The sequence below is a fragment of the Phyllobates terribilis genome, unplaced genomic scaffold, assembly GCF_046119375.1.
Source record: "Phyllobates terribilis strain yellow unplaced genomic scaffold, ASM4611937v1 Scaffold_7__3_contigs__length_470593459, whole genome shotgun sequence".
Taxonomy (NCBI): domain Eukaryota; kingdom Metazoa; phylum Chordata; class Amphibia; order Anura; family Dendrobatidae; genus Phyllobates; species Phyllobates terribilis.
In genome coordinates this window covers 463639213-463653850 of record NW_027362767.1, presented here as the reverse complement: position 1 = coordinate 463653850, position 14638 = coordinate 463639213, and the positions used below count along the sequence as shown (strand labels likewise).

Genomic DNA, 14638 nt, shown 5'->3' with positions numbered 1-14638 from the left:
AACTGTCTGTTATGTAGAAGGTTCAGAGGGTACACAGTCTTTTGGACGTTTCCTCTACGGTATAAAGCATTCTCCTTCATGCAGAATCCTTCCTCTATAGTCTCCTCCAGGGTCGGTGAAGCACACTGCTTTGTCCTACTTCACAACCACGCGTCTTCAACGACACAGTCCTGATCAGTGAGTCTCTCTACTCGCTTAGTGGTTCCGCGTCCCATTTGTTTCTACTGCTTGAGACCCCCACTAGACCCATGAAACTCGGTCCTGTTTAGGCTATGTGCGCACGATCAGGATTTGAAGCAGATATTTCCTGAGCGCTTCTGCATCTCCTTGGCAAGAAAAACGCTGCGGAAATTCCGTGCGTTTTTGAAGCGTTTTTTGATGCTTTTTTATGCCTTTTTTAAGCGTTTTTATTCATCAATCATCAATTAATGCTTTTTGGACCTAAATAAAGTTATTTGGTGGGACATTGCTTAAACCCTTGGACTACCATCAGATCTGGGGTTAGTATATTGGTTAATTTAAATGATTAAAAAATGTGTCTGTTGTATTTCAAATAAAGTGCTTACTCTTTGTCTGTGTGTTTATTTAACTCTTTACTTTACTTTAATTAGGTTTGGTCATGAAAAGGTCTGATTGACACCTTGTCATCACCAAACAATAGCATTTCTATTCATGTAATTTATGCGGCTGCTGTGAGCTGCTAATTTTAGCCTGGGAAGGTGCAATTTGCAAACATGGTCCCTGGCCATTATTAGCAACTCACAGCTGTTTCGTTAGCCACTATGTCCCCCCGATCAGCACTCAGCAGCGCTGTGGACAGCGTATTTTTCTTGCGTCCAAAATGCTGTGTTCTAATGCCGCACACTTGTTGTCTGTACATGTGAATCCACCGCATATAATGACACTTCAATCAGTCAAAATCTGCAGTGGAGATTGGCGTGTCCGCTACAGAAATTGACATGCTGCTGGTGAGTTTGGGTACGTGGCCACGATCAGGAGCTGCTGCAGGTTTGACGCTGCGTTTTTATACAGCGTCAAACCCGCAGCATCCAGATGTAACAGCATAGTGAATGGGATCTCTAGAAATCCCATGTCCACTATGCATGTATCAGAGGCTGCCGATCACCCGTGGACACTGACATGCGGTGCGTCTTTCAGAATCGCAGCATGTCAAATTCTTTTGTGGAGTCGCTATTCTCCGCAACATAAATTTGACCACTAGAATGTATTGAATGCGGTAAATACGCATGGTTCAGTGAAAACATGTGGATTTACCTACTTTCAATAGAATGCAACGTTTTTGACGCCGCAGAAATATGCGTCCAAATCGCTGCTACGTCCGGATCGTGGGCACAGAGCTTAAATTTTTTTAAAAATGGCGTGAACTCCCCCGTCATTTTTATAACCAGCAGAGAGAAAGCTGACCGCTAGAGGCTGATATTAGTAGCCGGGGAAGGGGCCATTAGCCAAAAATGTTCCTTGGCTATTAATATCAGCTCACAGCTGTTTGTTTAGCCTTTGCTGGCTAGATTACAGGGGGACCCCAGAAAAAAATAGACGTGGGGTCCCCCTATAAAATCTAACCAGAAAAGGCTAAACTAGACAGCTAAAGGCTGATATTAATAGCCAGGGAAGGAGCCATGAATACTAGCCCCCTCCGAGGCTATTAATATCACCACTCAGCAGTCCCAGAAATGGCCTCCGCTCTTCCCACTGCCCTCTAGCGGTGGCGAGTGGGGTAATGGGGTTGGGGTTCACGTCAGCCTTGTATTGGCAGCTGACGTGAAGCCCAGGTTAGTAATGGAGGGCGTCTATAAGACGCCCCCATTACTAACTGCGTAGTAAAATGGTCGCCGCTTTTTCAATAAATACACAGTCAGAATAAAGTATTTTAATGAAATTAAAAACACACGAGTTTTAAAAATTTTTTTATTGCACTCCGTCCGCGAAGCCCTCGATCTTCTGAAAAAAAAAGTAAAAAAAACAAACAACAATATTCCTCGCCTGTCCGCCGTCACGATGTAGTCCACGATCACCGCCAACGATTGTCCCATGACAATCCGGGGGTCACTTCTACAGCAGTGACATCAGCAATCACTGATGTCACTGCTGTAGAAGACAGCAATGTACACTGACGAGGAGTGTAAAATCACCCCTATCAGTATACATGCTGCAGGAGGTCACTTTTCCTCAGGGTCTCGCTATCTCTGTCCTTAGGTCTCCTCTTACTGTGGATCACCCCACAGCAGCACTGCTCACGTTACAGTCTAAACTTGAATGCCAACTAACTATATCCAGGAAGCAGTTGCTTGCCTTAACACTAACCCTGCCCACTATGGGCTAGTCCTAAACACTAACTCTAATCTTACCCTACTGTCATTACCTAAACTACCATCAACTACTGTATCTATCCCTATACTACCTATCTTATACACTATGCCGTACATTAACACATTACACTATACTTATCACACTCTGTATCACATTACATTACAATGCACATTACACAATATATACAGAGACACAAGACATCATTCACATGACATAATACACATCACGCGACTAGTGTGTTCAGGGGTAGGAACGCGGCAGCACAGTCCACCATCCTTACACACTCGAGGACCATTTCTTTCTTTTCTGATTTCTTCTGTTTTATCTTTCACTTATAGGAAGACATGAATCTGAATGAAGAGAAAAAGGCGCCGCTGCGGCAGAAAGATCTGGCGAGGAAGCACGAGATGGTTGTCCAGTACATATCTGCCACTGCCAAATCGGTACGTTGTGTCTGGTTACGTTGTCCTTGGTGGATGGCGTCTTACGTCTTGGTGTGCGGTGCCTTGTGGGGTGTACTGTCTTAATATCTGCTTTCTTCTTTTTGGAGGGATATTACTGCTATGTTTCCTTCGTTTGCTGGAGAGTCGCATGTATCTACTGTTCACTGTTATCAGCCCTTTCAGTCCTGTAAACCCATGTCCTCCATGATGCCCTACGTGTTGTGTCTGCAGAACCTCCGGGAAGCCTGAGTCTACGTGTGACTGATATCTACAAGGATTAGTGGCCCCTCTGTAGACGGGGCCCCTCCGTGGTGTGCGCACAGTGCATGCACTGTAACACGTGCTGCAATCTATCATTTTGTATTTATGTCACCTCGTCCACCGGGATTCCACATTCAGCGTCCAGTATCTCGATAGAATATGACAGATGAGTCACAACGTCTGCGTATTCTGTGACGTGACCCTCTCGTGGCATGGACCTGGGGAGGGTGTGATGGGTACACTCCCCGGGCTCAGTGTGTAATGCTGTGCTCGTGCACATGGGGCCAGTAAGATGGCGGCTAATCCGGCCGTATACCCAGTGTATCACATGGAGCCTGGGGAGGGTGTGATGGGGTCGCTCGCCGGGCACAGTGTGTAATGCAGCGCTCGCCGGACACAGGTGATGGCTGCGCTCTCCGGGCACAGGTGATGGCTGCGCTCGCCGGGCATAGGTGATGGCTGCGCTCACCAGGCACAGGTGATGGCTGCGCTCTCCGGGCACAGGTGATGGCTGCGCTCGCCGGGCACAGGTGATGGCTGCGCTCTCCGGGCACAGGTGATGGCTGCGCTCGCCAGGCACAGGTGATGGCTGCGCTCGCCGGGCACAGGTGATGGCTCCGCTCGCAGGGCATAGATGATGGCTGCACTCGCCTGGCACAGGTGATGACTGCTCTCGCCGGGTACAGGTGATGGCTGCTCTTGCCGGGCACAGGTGATGGCTGCTCTCGCCGGGCACAGGTGATGGCTGCGCTCGCCGGGCTCAGGTGATGGCTGCGCTTGTCGGGCACAGGTGATGGCTGCTCTTGCCGGGCACAGGTGATGGCTGCGCTTGTCGGGCACAGGTGATGGCTGCTCTCGCCGGGCACAGGTGATGGCTGCTCTCACAGGGCACAGGTGATGGCTGCTCTCGCCGGGCACAGGTGATGGCTGCTCTCGCCGGGCTCAGGTGATGGCTGCTCTCGCCGGGCTCAGGTGATGGCTGCTCTCACAGGGCACAGGTGATGGCTGCTCTCGCCGGGCTCAGGTGATGGCTGCTCTCGCTGGGCTCAGGTGATGGCTGCTCTCGCCGGGCTCAGGTGATGGCTGCTCTCACAGGGCACAGGTGATGGCTGCTCTCGCCGGGCTCAGGTGATGACTGCTCTCGCCGGGCTCAGGTGATGGCTGCTCTCGCCGGGCTCAGGTGATGGCTGCTCTCACAGGGCACAGGTGATGGCTGCTCTCGCTGGGCTCAGGTGATGGCTGCTCTCGCCGGGCTCAGGTGATGGCTGCTCTCACAGGGCACAGGTTATGGCTGCTCTCGCCGGGCTCAGGTGATGGCTGCTCTCGCCGGGCTCAGGTGATGGCTGCTCTCGCCGGGCTCAGGTGATGGCTGCTCTCACAGGGCACAGGTGATGGCTCCGCTCGCAGGGCATAGATGATGGCTGCACTCGCCTGGCACAGGTGATGACTGCTCTCGCCGGGTACAGGTGATGGCTGCTCTTGCCGGGCACAGGTGATGGCTGCTCTCGCCGGGCACAGGTGATGGCTGCGCTCGCCGGGCTCAGGTGATGGCTGCGCTTGTCGGGCACAGGTGATGGCTGCTCTTGCCGGGCACAGGTGATGGCTGCGCTTGTCGGGCACAGGTGATGGCTGCTCTCGCCGGGCACAGGTGATGGCTGCTCTCACAGGGCACAGGTGATGGCTGCTCTCGCCGGGCACAGGTGATGGCTGCTCTCGCCGGGCACAGGTGATGGCTGCTCTCGCCGGGCTCAGGTGATGGCTGCTCTCGCCGGGCTCAGGTGATGGCTGCTCTCACAGGGCACAGGTGATGGCTGCTCTCGCCGGGCTCAGGTGATGGCTGCTCTCGCTGGGCTCAGGTGATGGCTGCTCTCGCCGGGCTCAGGTGATGGCTGCTCTCACAGGGCACAGGTGATGGCTGCTCTCGCCGGGCTCAGGTGATGACTGCTCTCACAGGGCACAGGTGATGGCTGCTCTCGCCGGGCTCAGGTGATGGCTGCTCTCGCTGGGCTCAGGTGATGGCTGCTCTCGCCGGGCTCAGGTGATGGCTGCTCTCACAGGGCACAGGTGATGGCTGCTCTCGCCGGGCTCAGGTGATGACTGCTCTCGCCGGGCTCAGGTGATGGCTGCTCTCGCCGGGCTCAGGTGATGGCTGCTCTCACAGGGCACAGGTGATGGCTGCTCTCGCCGGGCTCAGGTGATGGCTGCTCTCGCTGGGTTCAGGTGATGGCTGCTCTCACAGGGCACAGGTTATGGCTGCTCTCGCCGGGCTCAGGTGATGGCTGCTCTCGCCGGGCTCAGGTGATGGCTGCTCTCGCCGGGCTCAGGTGATGGCTGCTCTCACAGGGCACAGGTGATGGCTGCTCTCGCCGGGCTCAGGTGATGGCTGCTCTCGCTGGGCTCAGGTGATGGCTGCTCTCACAGGGCACAGGTGATGGCTGCTCTCGCCGGGCTCAGGTGATGGCTGCGCTCGCTGGTCTCTGCTATGTGCGGAGGGTGACGCGCTGGCTTCATGCTGGATGGCTCCGCAGGGCTCCGCTGTCTGGACTGATGCAGCAGAGCTCACGCTGTCTTTCTGCTTTCTTTCATGCTTAGCTCAGAGATTTCCCTGCAGTCCTATGTAAAACACAGATAAGACGCGGACACAGAACAAAGGAGGCTTATGGAAAAATCCAAAAATGGCGCCATGCACACAGCCCTGTGCCTGCGCCTCGTGTGAAGTGAAGCAGTCGAGAGTCAGAGAGTCGGGAGCCGTCCACAATGTGAGAATGTTCATCCAGCGGCCCCAGAATAAAATCCACACTGCAAACTCCGCTCTGCTCGTACGGACGCAGCAGAGCGGAGCGCAGTGCACGGTGTATAGTGATGCAGCAAACAGTCTCCGCTCTCCACCTCTATTACCCACAATGCCCCTGGTAGTGAGAGGCCTCCGGCCGCTGTAAGTGCTGGTTGTGTCGGCTATTACTGCCTCTTGTGGTCGGCATTCCACAGTGCGACTGCTCTGACTGTAAAGAACCCTTTCCTGTTTAGGTGCCGTGTTCTCCTTTCTTCCCCCTGTGAAGGATCAGCTCTGGGTAGACGCAGGTTCACACAGGAGAGGCCTCCGTCCCGTGTAATGTAGGAGAGGCCTCCTTCCCGTGTAATATAGGAGAGGCCTCCGTCCCATCTAATATAGGAGAGGCCTCCATCCCATGTAATATAGGAGAGGCCTCCATCCCGTGTAATATAGGAGACGCCTCCGTCCCGTGTAATATAGGAGAGGCCTCCGTCCCGTGTAATGTAGGAGAGGCCTCCATCCCGTGTAATATAGGAGACGCCTCCGTCCCGTGTAATATAGGAGAGGCCTCCATCCTGTGTAATATAGGAGAGGCCTCCATCCTGTGTAATATAGGAGAGGCCTCCATCCCGTGTAATATAGGAGACGCCTCCGTCCCGTGTAATATAGGAGAGGCCTCCATCCCATGTAATATAGGAGAGGCCTCCATCCCGTGTAATATAGGAGAGGCCTCCATCCCGTGTAATATAGGAGACGCCTCCGTCCCGTGTAATATAGGAGAGGCCTCCATCCTGTGTAATATAGGAGAGGCCTCCATCCTGTGTAATATAGGAGAGGCCTCCATCCCGTGTAATATAGGAGACGCCTCCGTCCCGTGTAATATAGGAGAGGCCTCCATCCCATGTAATATAGGAGAGGCCTCCATCCCGTGTAATATAGGAGACGCCTCCGTCCCGTGTAATATAGGAGAGGCCTCCATCCTGTGTAATATAGGAGAGGCCTCCATCCTGTGTAATATAGGAGACGCCTCCATCCCGTGTAATATAGGAGACGCCTCCGTCCCGTGTAATATAGGAGAGGCCTCCATCCCATGTAATATAGGAGAGGCCTCCATCCTGTGTAATATAGGAGAGGCCTCCATCCCGTGTAATATAGGAGAGGCCTCCATCCCGTGTAATATAGGAGACGCCTCCGTCCCGTGTAATATAGGAGAGGCCTCCATCCCATGTAATATAGGAGAGGCCTCCATCCCATGTAATATAGGAGAGGCCTCCATCCTGTGTAATATAGGAGAGGCCTCCATCCCGTGTAATATAGGAGACGCCTCCGTCCCGTGTAATATAGGAGAAGCCTCCATCCTGTGTAATATAGGAGAGGCCTCCATCCTGTGTAATATAGGAGAGGCCTCCATCCCGTGTAATATAGGAGAGGCCTCCATCCTGTGTAATATAGGAGAGGCCTCCATCCCGTGTAATATAGGAGAGGTCTCCATCCCGTGTAATATAGGAGAGGCCTCCATCCCGTGTAATATAGGAGAGGTCTCCATCCCGTGTAATATAGGAGAGGCCTCCATCCCGTGTAATATAGGAGAGGCCTCCATCCCGTGTAATATAGGAGAGGTCTCCATCCCGTGTAATATAGGAGAGGCCTCCATCCCGTGTAATATAGGAGAGGTCTCCATCCCGTGTAATATAGGAGAGGTCTCCATCCCGTGTAATATAGGAGAGGCCTCCATCCCGTGTAATATAGGAGAGGCCTCCATCCCGTGTAATATAGGAGAGGCCTCCATCCCGTGTAATATAGGAGAGGTCTCCATCCCGTGTAATATAGGAGAGTCCTCCATCCCGTGTAATATAGGAGAGTCCTCCATCCCGTGTAATATAGGAGAGGCCTCCATCCCGTGTAATATAGGAGAGGCCTCCATCCCGTGTAATATAGGAGAGGCCTCCATCCCGTGTAATATGGGAGAGGCCTCCATCCCGTGTAATATAGGAGAGGCCTCCGTCCCGTGTAATATAGGAGATGCCTCTTTCCTGTGTAATGTAGGAGAGGCCTCCATCCCGTGTAATATAGGAGAGGCCTCCATCCCGTGTAATATAGGAGAGGCCTCCATCCCGTGTAATATAGGAGAGGCCTCCATCCCGTGTAATAATCTGTTTGCTCACAAATGTAAAATCTGTGGTGTTACATAGGACTGCAAGAAATATGTTTTGATGATTCACCTGAAGGAAACAGTTCAATCATAAACTCAGAAGAACCAAAAGCAGCGATGTCAGCCGCCGTCTCCCCTCCTGTTGATGCCATCAATGTTTTCAGCTATTTACACATTAATAGGCCAGCTGTTGTCTGCAGTTATCAGCCTCTCACCGCTGCTTGTTGGTTTTGCTGCCCCCTTTGTATAATGAATGTGTCCTCATCGCCCGATGGTCGAACCTAAATGTCTCTTTATAGTAGATAATGTCATGTAGTGAATTAACGATGAGCGCGGCCGAGTGTGACACGCTGCGTCCGCCAGACGGCACGTCCGAGGCGCCTGGTGTCATCATCCCTAATACTACTACTCCTATTATCAGCACGATTATAATCGCCCGGCTGCCGTGATATAAGTGATGATGGCGGCCGTTAGTCGCAGCGTGTGATGGCGGCCGTTAGTCGCAGCTTGTGATGGCGGCCGTTAGTCGCAGCGTGTGATGGCGGCCGTTAGTCGCAGCGTGTGATGGCGGCCGTTAGTCGCAGCGTGTGATGGCGGCCGTTAGTCGCAGCTTGTGATGGCGGCCGTTAGTCGCAGCGTGTGATGGCGGCCGTTAGTCGCAGCGTGTGATGGCGGCCGTTAGTCGCAGCTTGTGATGGCGGCCGTTAGTCGCAGCTTGTGATGGCGGCCGTTAGTCGCAGCGTGTGATGGCGGCCGTTAGTCGCAGCGTGTGATGGCGGCCGTTAGTCGCAGCGTGTGATGGCGGCCGTTAGTCGCAGCGTGTGATGGCGGCCGTTAGTCGCAGCGTGTGATGGCGGCCGTTAGTCGCAGCGTGTGATGGCGGCCGTTAGTCGCAGCTTGTGATGGCGGCCGTTAGTCGCAGCTTGTGATGGCGGCCGTTAGTCGCAGCTTGTGATGGCGGCCGTTAGTCGCAGCGTGTGATGGCGGCCGTTAGTCGCAGCGTGTGATGGCGGCCGTTAGTCGCAGCGTGTGATGGCGGCCGTTAGTCGCAGCGTGTGATGGCGGCCGTTAGTCGCAGCGTGTGATGGCGGCCGTTAGTCGCAGCGTGTGATGGCGGCCGTTAGTCGCAGCGTGTGATGGCGGCCGTTAGTCGCAGCGTGTGATGGCGGCCGTTAGTCGCAGCGTGTGATGGCGGCCGTTAGTCGCAGCGTGTGATGGCGGCCGTTAGTCGCAGCGTGTGATGGCGGGCGTTAGTCGCAGCGTGTGATGGCGCCCGTTAGTTGCAGCGTGGGATCGCGGCCGCTTCTTGTGTCCATCTGCCGGAATGTGCTACTAACTTGCTGTTTCTTTTCTCATCCCTCCGCGCTGACCCTGCATGCAGATAACTGGGAGTAAAGCCGCGGTGAGTAACCACAACTCTGTGTCCTGTGTGATTTTTGTCCCGTGTGACTATGAGCCGTCAGGGGAAGGTCCGGGCATCGGGGTCCCCGCAGAATACAGGGGCCATGTATGGCAGCCTGTGCTGTGTGAATGCGGATGTTGGCTGTGATGTTCTGCAGATCGTATCAATAACAGAATACAGACTGCTGTAAAGTGCAAGTTGGGGGGTCGTGTACCACTGCGGGGTCTGTGTACCACTGGGGGGGTCCGCGTACCACTGCGGGGTCTGTGTACCACTGGGGGGTCCGCGTATCACTGAGGGGTCCGTGTACCACTGGGGGATCTGCGTACCACTGGGGGGGTCCGTGTACCACTGGGGGATCCGCGTACCACTGGGGGGGGTCCGTGTACCACTGCGGGGTCCGCGTACCACTGGGGGGTGCATATCGCTGTGTGCTCTATGTACAAGTCTGTAGCTGCTGTGCATATGGAGGGGCCTCCTGGCACTCAGTAGATGAGGTTTTTATTATTTATTTTCACCTTTTATATAGCGCCATCATACACCACAGCGCTGTGCAGACATCATCACTAATCCCATTTTGCCCCGGTGGAAACCCACGCAAACACGGGAAGAACATACAAACTCCTTGCAGATGTTGTCCTTGGTGGGATTTGAACCCAGGACCCCAGCGCTGCAAGGCTACAGTGCTAACCACTGAGCCACCATACAGTGCTAACCACTGAGCCACCATACAGTGCCAACCACTGAGCCACCATACAGGGCTAACCACTGAGCCACCATACAGTGCTAACCACTGTGCCACCATACAGTGCTAACCACTGTGCCACCATACAGTGCTAACCACTGTGCCACCATACAGTGCTAACCACTGTGCCACCATACAGTGCTAACCACTGTGCCACCATACAGTGCTAACCACTGTGCCACCATACAGTGCTAACCACTGAGCCACCATACAGTGCTAACCACTGAGCCACCATACAGTGCTAACCACGGTGCCACCATACAGTGCTAACCACTGTGCCACCATACAGTGCTAACCACTGAGCCACCATACAGTGCTAACCACTGAGCCACCATACAGTGCTAACCACTGAGCCACCATACAGTGCTAACCACGGTGCCACAATACAGTGCTAACCACTGTGCCACCATACAGTGCTAACCACTGTGCCACCATACAGTGCTAACCACTGAGTCACCATACAGTGCTAACCACTGAGCCACCATACAGTGCTAACCACTGTGCCACCATACAGTGCTAACCACTGTGCCACCATACAGTGCTAACCCCAGAGCCACCATACAGTGCTAACCACTGAGCCACCGTACAGTGCTAACCCCAGAGCCACCGTACAGTGCTAACCCCAGAGCCACCGTACAGTGCTAACCACAGAGCCACCGTACAGTGCTAACCACTGAGCCACCGTACAGTGCTAACCACAGAGCCACCGTACAGTGCTAACCACTGTGCCACCGTACAGTGCTAACCACTGAGCCACCATACAGTGGTAACCACTGTGCCACCGTACAGTGCTAACCACTGAGCCACCGTACAGTGCTAAGCACTGTGCCACCGTACAGTGGTAACCACTGTGCCACCGTACAGTGCTAACCACAGAGCCACCGTACAGTGCTAACCACAGAGCCACCGTACAGTGCTAACCACAGAGCCACCGTACAGTGCTAACCACTGAGCCACCATACAGTGCTAACCACTGTGCCACCATACAGTGCTAACCCCAGAGCCACCATACAGTGCTAACCACTGAGCCACCATACAGTGCTAACCACTGTGCCACCATACAGTGCTAACCCCAGAGCCACCATACAGTGCTAACCACTGAGCCACCATACAGTGCTAACCGCTGAGCCACCATACAGTGCTAACCACTGAGCCACCATACAGTGCTAACCACTGAGCCACCATACAGTGCCAACCACTGAGCCACCATACAGTGCTAACCACTGGGCCACCATACAGTGCTAACCACTGAGCCACTGTACAGTGCTAACCACTGAGCCACCATACAGTGCCAACCACTGAGCCACCATACAGTGCTAACCACTGAGCCAAGATACAGTGCTAACCACTGAGCCACTGTACAGTGCTAACCACTGAGCCACCATACAGTGCTAATCACTGAGCCACCATACAGTGCTAACCACTGAGCCACCATACAGTGCTAACCACTGAGCCACTGTACAGTGCTAACCACTGAGCCACCATACAGTGCTAACCACTGAGCCACCATACAGTGCTAACCACTGAGCCACCATACAGTGCCAACCACTGAGCCACCATACAGGGCTAACCACTGAGCCACCATACAGTGCTAACCACTGTGCCACCATAGAGTGCTAACCACTGTGCCACCATACAGTGCTAACCACTGTGCCACCATACAGTGCTAACCACTGAGCCACCATACAGTGCTAACCACTGAGCCACCATACAGTGCTAACCACGGTGCCACCATACAGTGCTAACCACTGTGCCACCATACAGTGCTAACCACTGTGCCACCATACAGTGCTAACCACTGAGCCACCATACAGTGCTAACCACTGAGCCACCATACAGTGCTAACCACTGAGCCACCATACAGTGCTAACCACGGTGCCACCATACAGTGCTAACCACTGTGCCACCATACAGTGCTAACCACTGTGCCACCATACAGTGCTAACCACTGAGTCACCATACAGTGCTAACCACTGAGCCACCATACAGTGCTAACCACTGTGCCACCATACAGTGCTAACCGCTGAGCCACCATACAGTGCTAACCACTGAGCCACCATACAGTGCTAACCACTGAGCCACCATACAGTGCCAACCACTGAGCCACCATACAGTGCTAACCACTGGGCCACCATACAGTGCTAACCACTGAGCCACTGTACAGTGCTAACCACTGAGCCACCATACAGTGCCAACCACTGAGCCACCATACAGTGCTAACCACTGAGCCAAGATACAGTGCTAACCACTGAGCCACTGTACAGTGCTAACCACTGAGCCACCATACAGTGCTAATCACTGAGCCACCATACAGTGCTAACCACTGAGCCACCATACAGTGCTAACCACTGAGCCACTGTACAGTGCTAACCACTGAGCCACCATACAGTGCTAACCACTGAGCCACCATACAGTGCTAACCACTGAGCCACCATACAGTGCCAACCACTGAGCCACCATACAGGGCTAACCACTGAGCCACCATACAGTGCTAACCACTGTGCCACCATAGAGTGCTAACCACTGTGCCACCATACAGTGCTAACCACTGTGCCACCATACAGTGCTAACCACTGAGCCACCATACAGTGCTAACCACTGAGCCACCATACAGTGCTAACCACGGTGCCACCATACAGTGCTAACCACTGTGCCACCATACAGTGCTAACCACTGTGCCACCATACAGTGCTAACCACTGAGCCACCATACAGTGCTAACCACTGAGCCACCATACAGTGCTAACCACTGAGCCACCATACAGTGCTAACCACGGTGCCACCATACAGTGCTAACCACTGTGCCACCATACAGTGCTAACCACTGTGCCACCATACAGTGCTAACCACTGAGTCACCATACAGTGCTAACCACTGAGCCACCATACAGTGCTAACCACTGTGCCACCATACAGTGCTAACCACTGTGCCACCATACAGTGCTAACCCCAGAGCCACCATACAGTGCTAACCACTGAGCCACCGTACAGTGCTAACCCCAGAGCCACCGTACAGTGCTAACCCCAGAGCCACCGTACAGTGCTAACCACAGAGCCACCGTACAGTGCTAACCACTGAGCCACCGTACAGTGCTAACCACAGAGCCACCGTACAGTGCTAACCACTGTGCCACCGTACAGTGCTAACCACTGAGCCACCATACAGTGGTAACCACTGTGCCACCGTACAGTGCTAACCACTGAGCCACCGTACAGTGCTAACCACTGTGCCACCGTACAGTGGTAACCACTGTGCCACCGTACAGTGCTAACCACAGAGCCACCGTACAGTGCTAACCACAGAGCCACCGTACAGTGCTAACCACAGAGCCACCGTACAGTGCTAACCACTGAGCCACCATACAGTGCTAACCACTGTGCCACCATACAGTGCTAACCCCAGAGCCACCATACAGTGCTAACCACTGAGCCACCATACAGTGCTAACCACTGTGCCACCATACAGTGCTAACCCCAGAGCCACCATACAGTGCTAACCACTGAGCCACCATACAGTGCTAACCGCTGAGCCACCATACAGTGCTAACCACTGAGCCACCATACAGTGCTAACCACTGAGCCACCATACAGTGCCAACCACTGAGCCACCATACAGTGCTAACCACTGGGCCACCATACAGTGCTAACCACTGAGCCACTGTACAGTGCTAACCACTGAGCCACCATACAGTGCCAACCACTGAGCCACCATACAGTGCTAACCACTGAGCCAAGATACAGTGCTAACCACTGAGCCACTGTACAGTGCTAACCACTGAGCCACTGTACAGTGCTAACCACTGAGCCACCATACAGTGCTAATCACTGAGCCACCATACAGTGCTAACCACTGAGCCACCATACAGTGCTAACCACTGAGCCACTGTACAGTGCTAACCACTGAGCCACCATACAGTGCTAACCACTGAGCCACCATACAGTGCTAACCACTGAGCCACTGTACAGTGCTAACCACTGATCCACTGTACAGTGCTAACCACTGAGCCACCATACAGTGCTAACCACTGAGCCACCATACAGTGCTAACCACTGAGCCACTGTGCTGCCCTTGTGAGAGAAAAATAAATAAAACTAGTTCAGCAGCCACTGGCTGGAGTTCATTGCTAATGAGCTGTTCTATAAGTAATGAGGGGTCCACCTACTGGACAGAAGCAGCACTGCAGCCCCCACACATATTCATAACCTGCTCATCAGCGACTGTTCTATGCGGCGTCCTGTAGATGTATAGACATGTCTGCTGTCCACCTATTATTTTTAGAAACTGTGTGTAACAATGTTCATTATGCCATAATAAATATATATATATATGTATATAATAATAATAATTAAAATATGTTTATTTATATAGCGCCAACATATTCCGAAGCTCTTTACAATTCAGACAATTTCCAGACATCATCATCACTGTCCCTATTGGGGCTCACAATCTATATTCCCTATCAGTCTTTGTAGTGTGGGAGGAAACCGGAGAACCCGGAGGAGGAAACCCATGAAACATGGGGAGAACATACA

General features: G+C 53.3%; 1 protein-coding gene across 3 annotated transcripts in view; it reads left to right on the top strand.

Moving 5' to 3' along the window:
* DIAPH2 (diaphanous related formin 2) overlaps positions 1-14638 on the top strand; it is a 2453123-nt gene that overhangs the window by 299119 nt on the left and 2139366 nt on the right. For 2 of the 3 annotated variants that reach the window (XM_073642200.1, XM_073642202.1), the window contains 2 exons: positions 2670-2774; positions 9342-9362. In XM_073642200.1, coding sequence (XP_073498301.1) covers positions 2670-2774; positions 9342-9362 — 126 coding nt within the window. The remainder of the gene's footprint in view (positions 1-2669; positions 2775-9341; positions 9363-14638) is intronic. The other variant, XM_073642201.1, reaches the window with a different exon arrangement.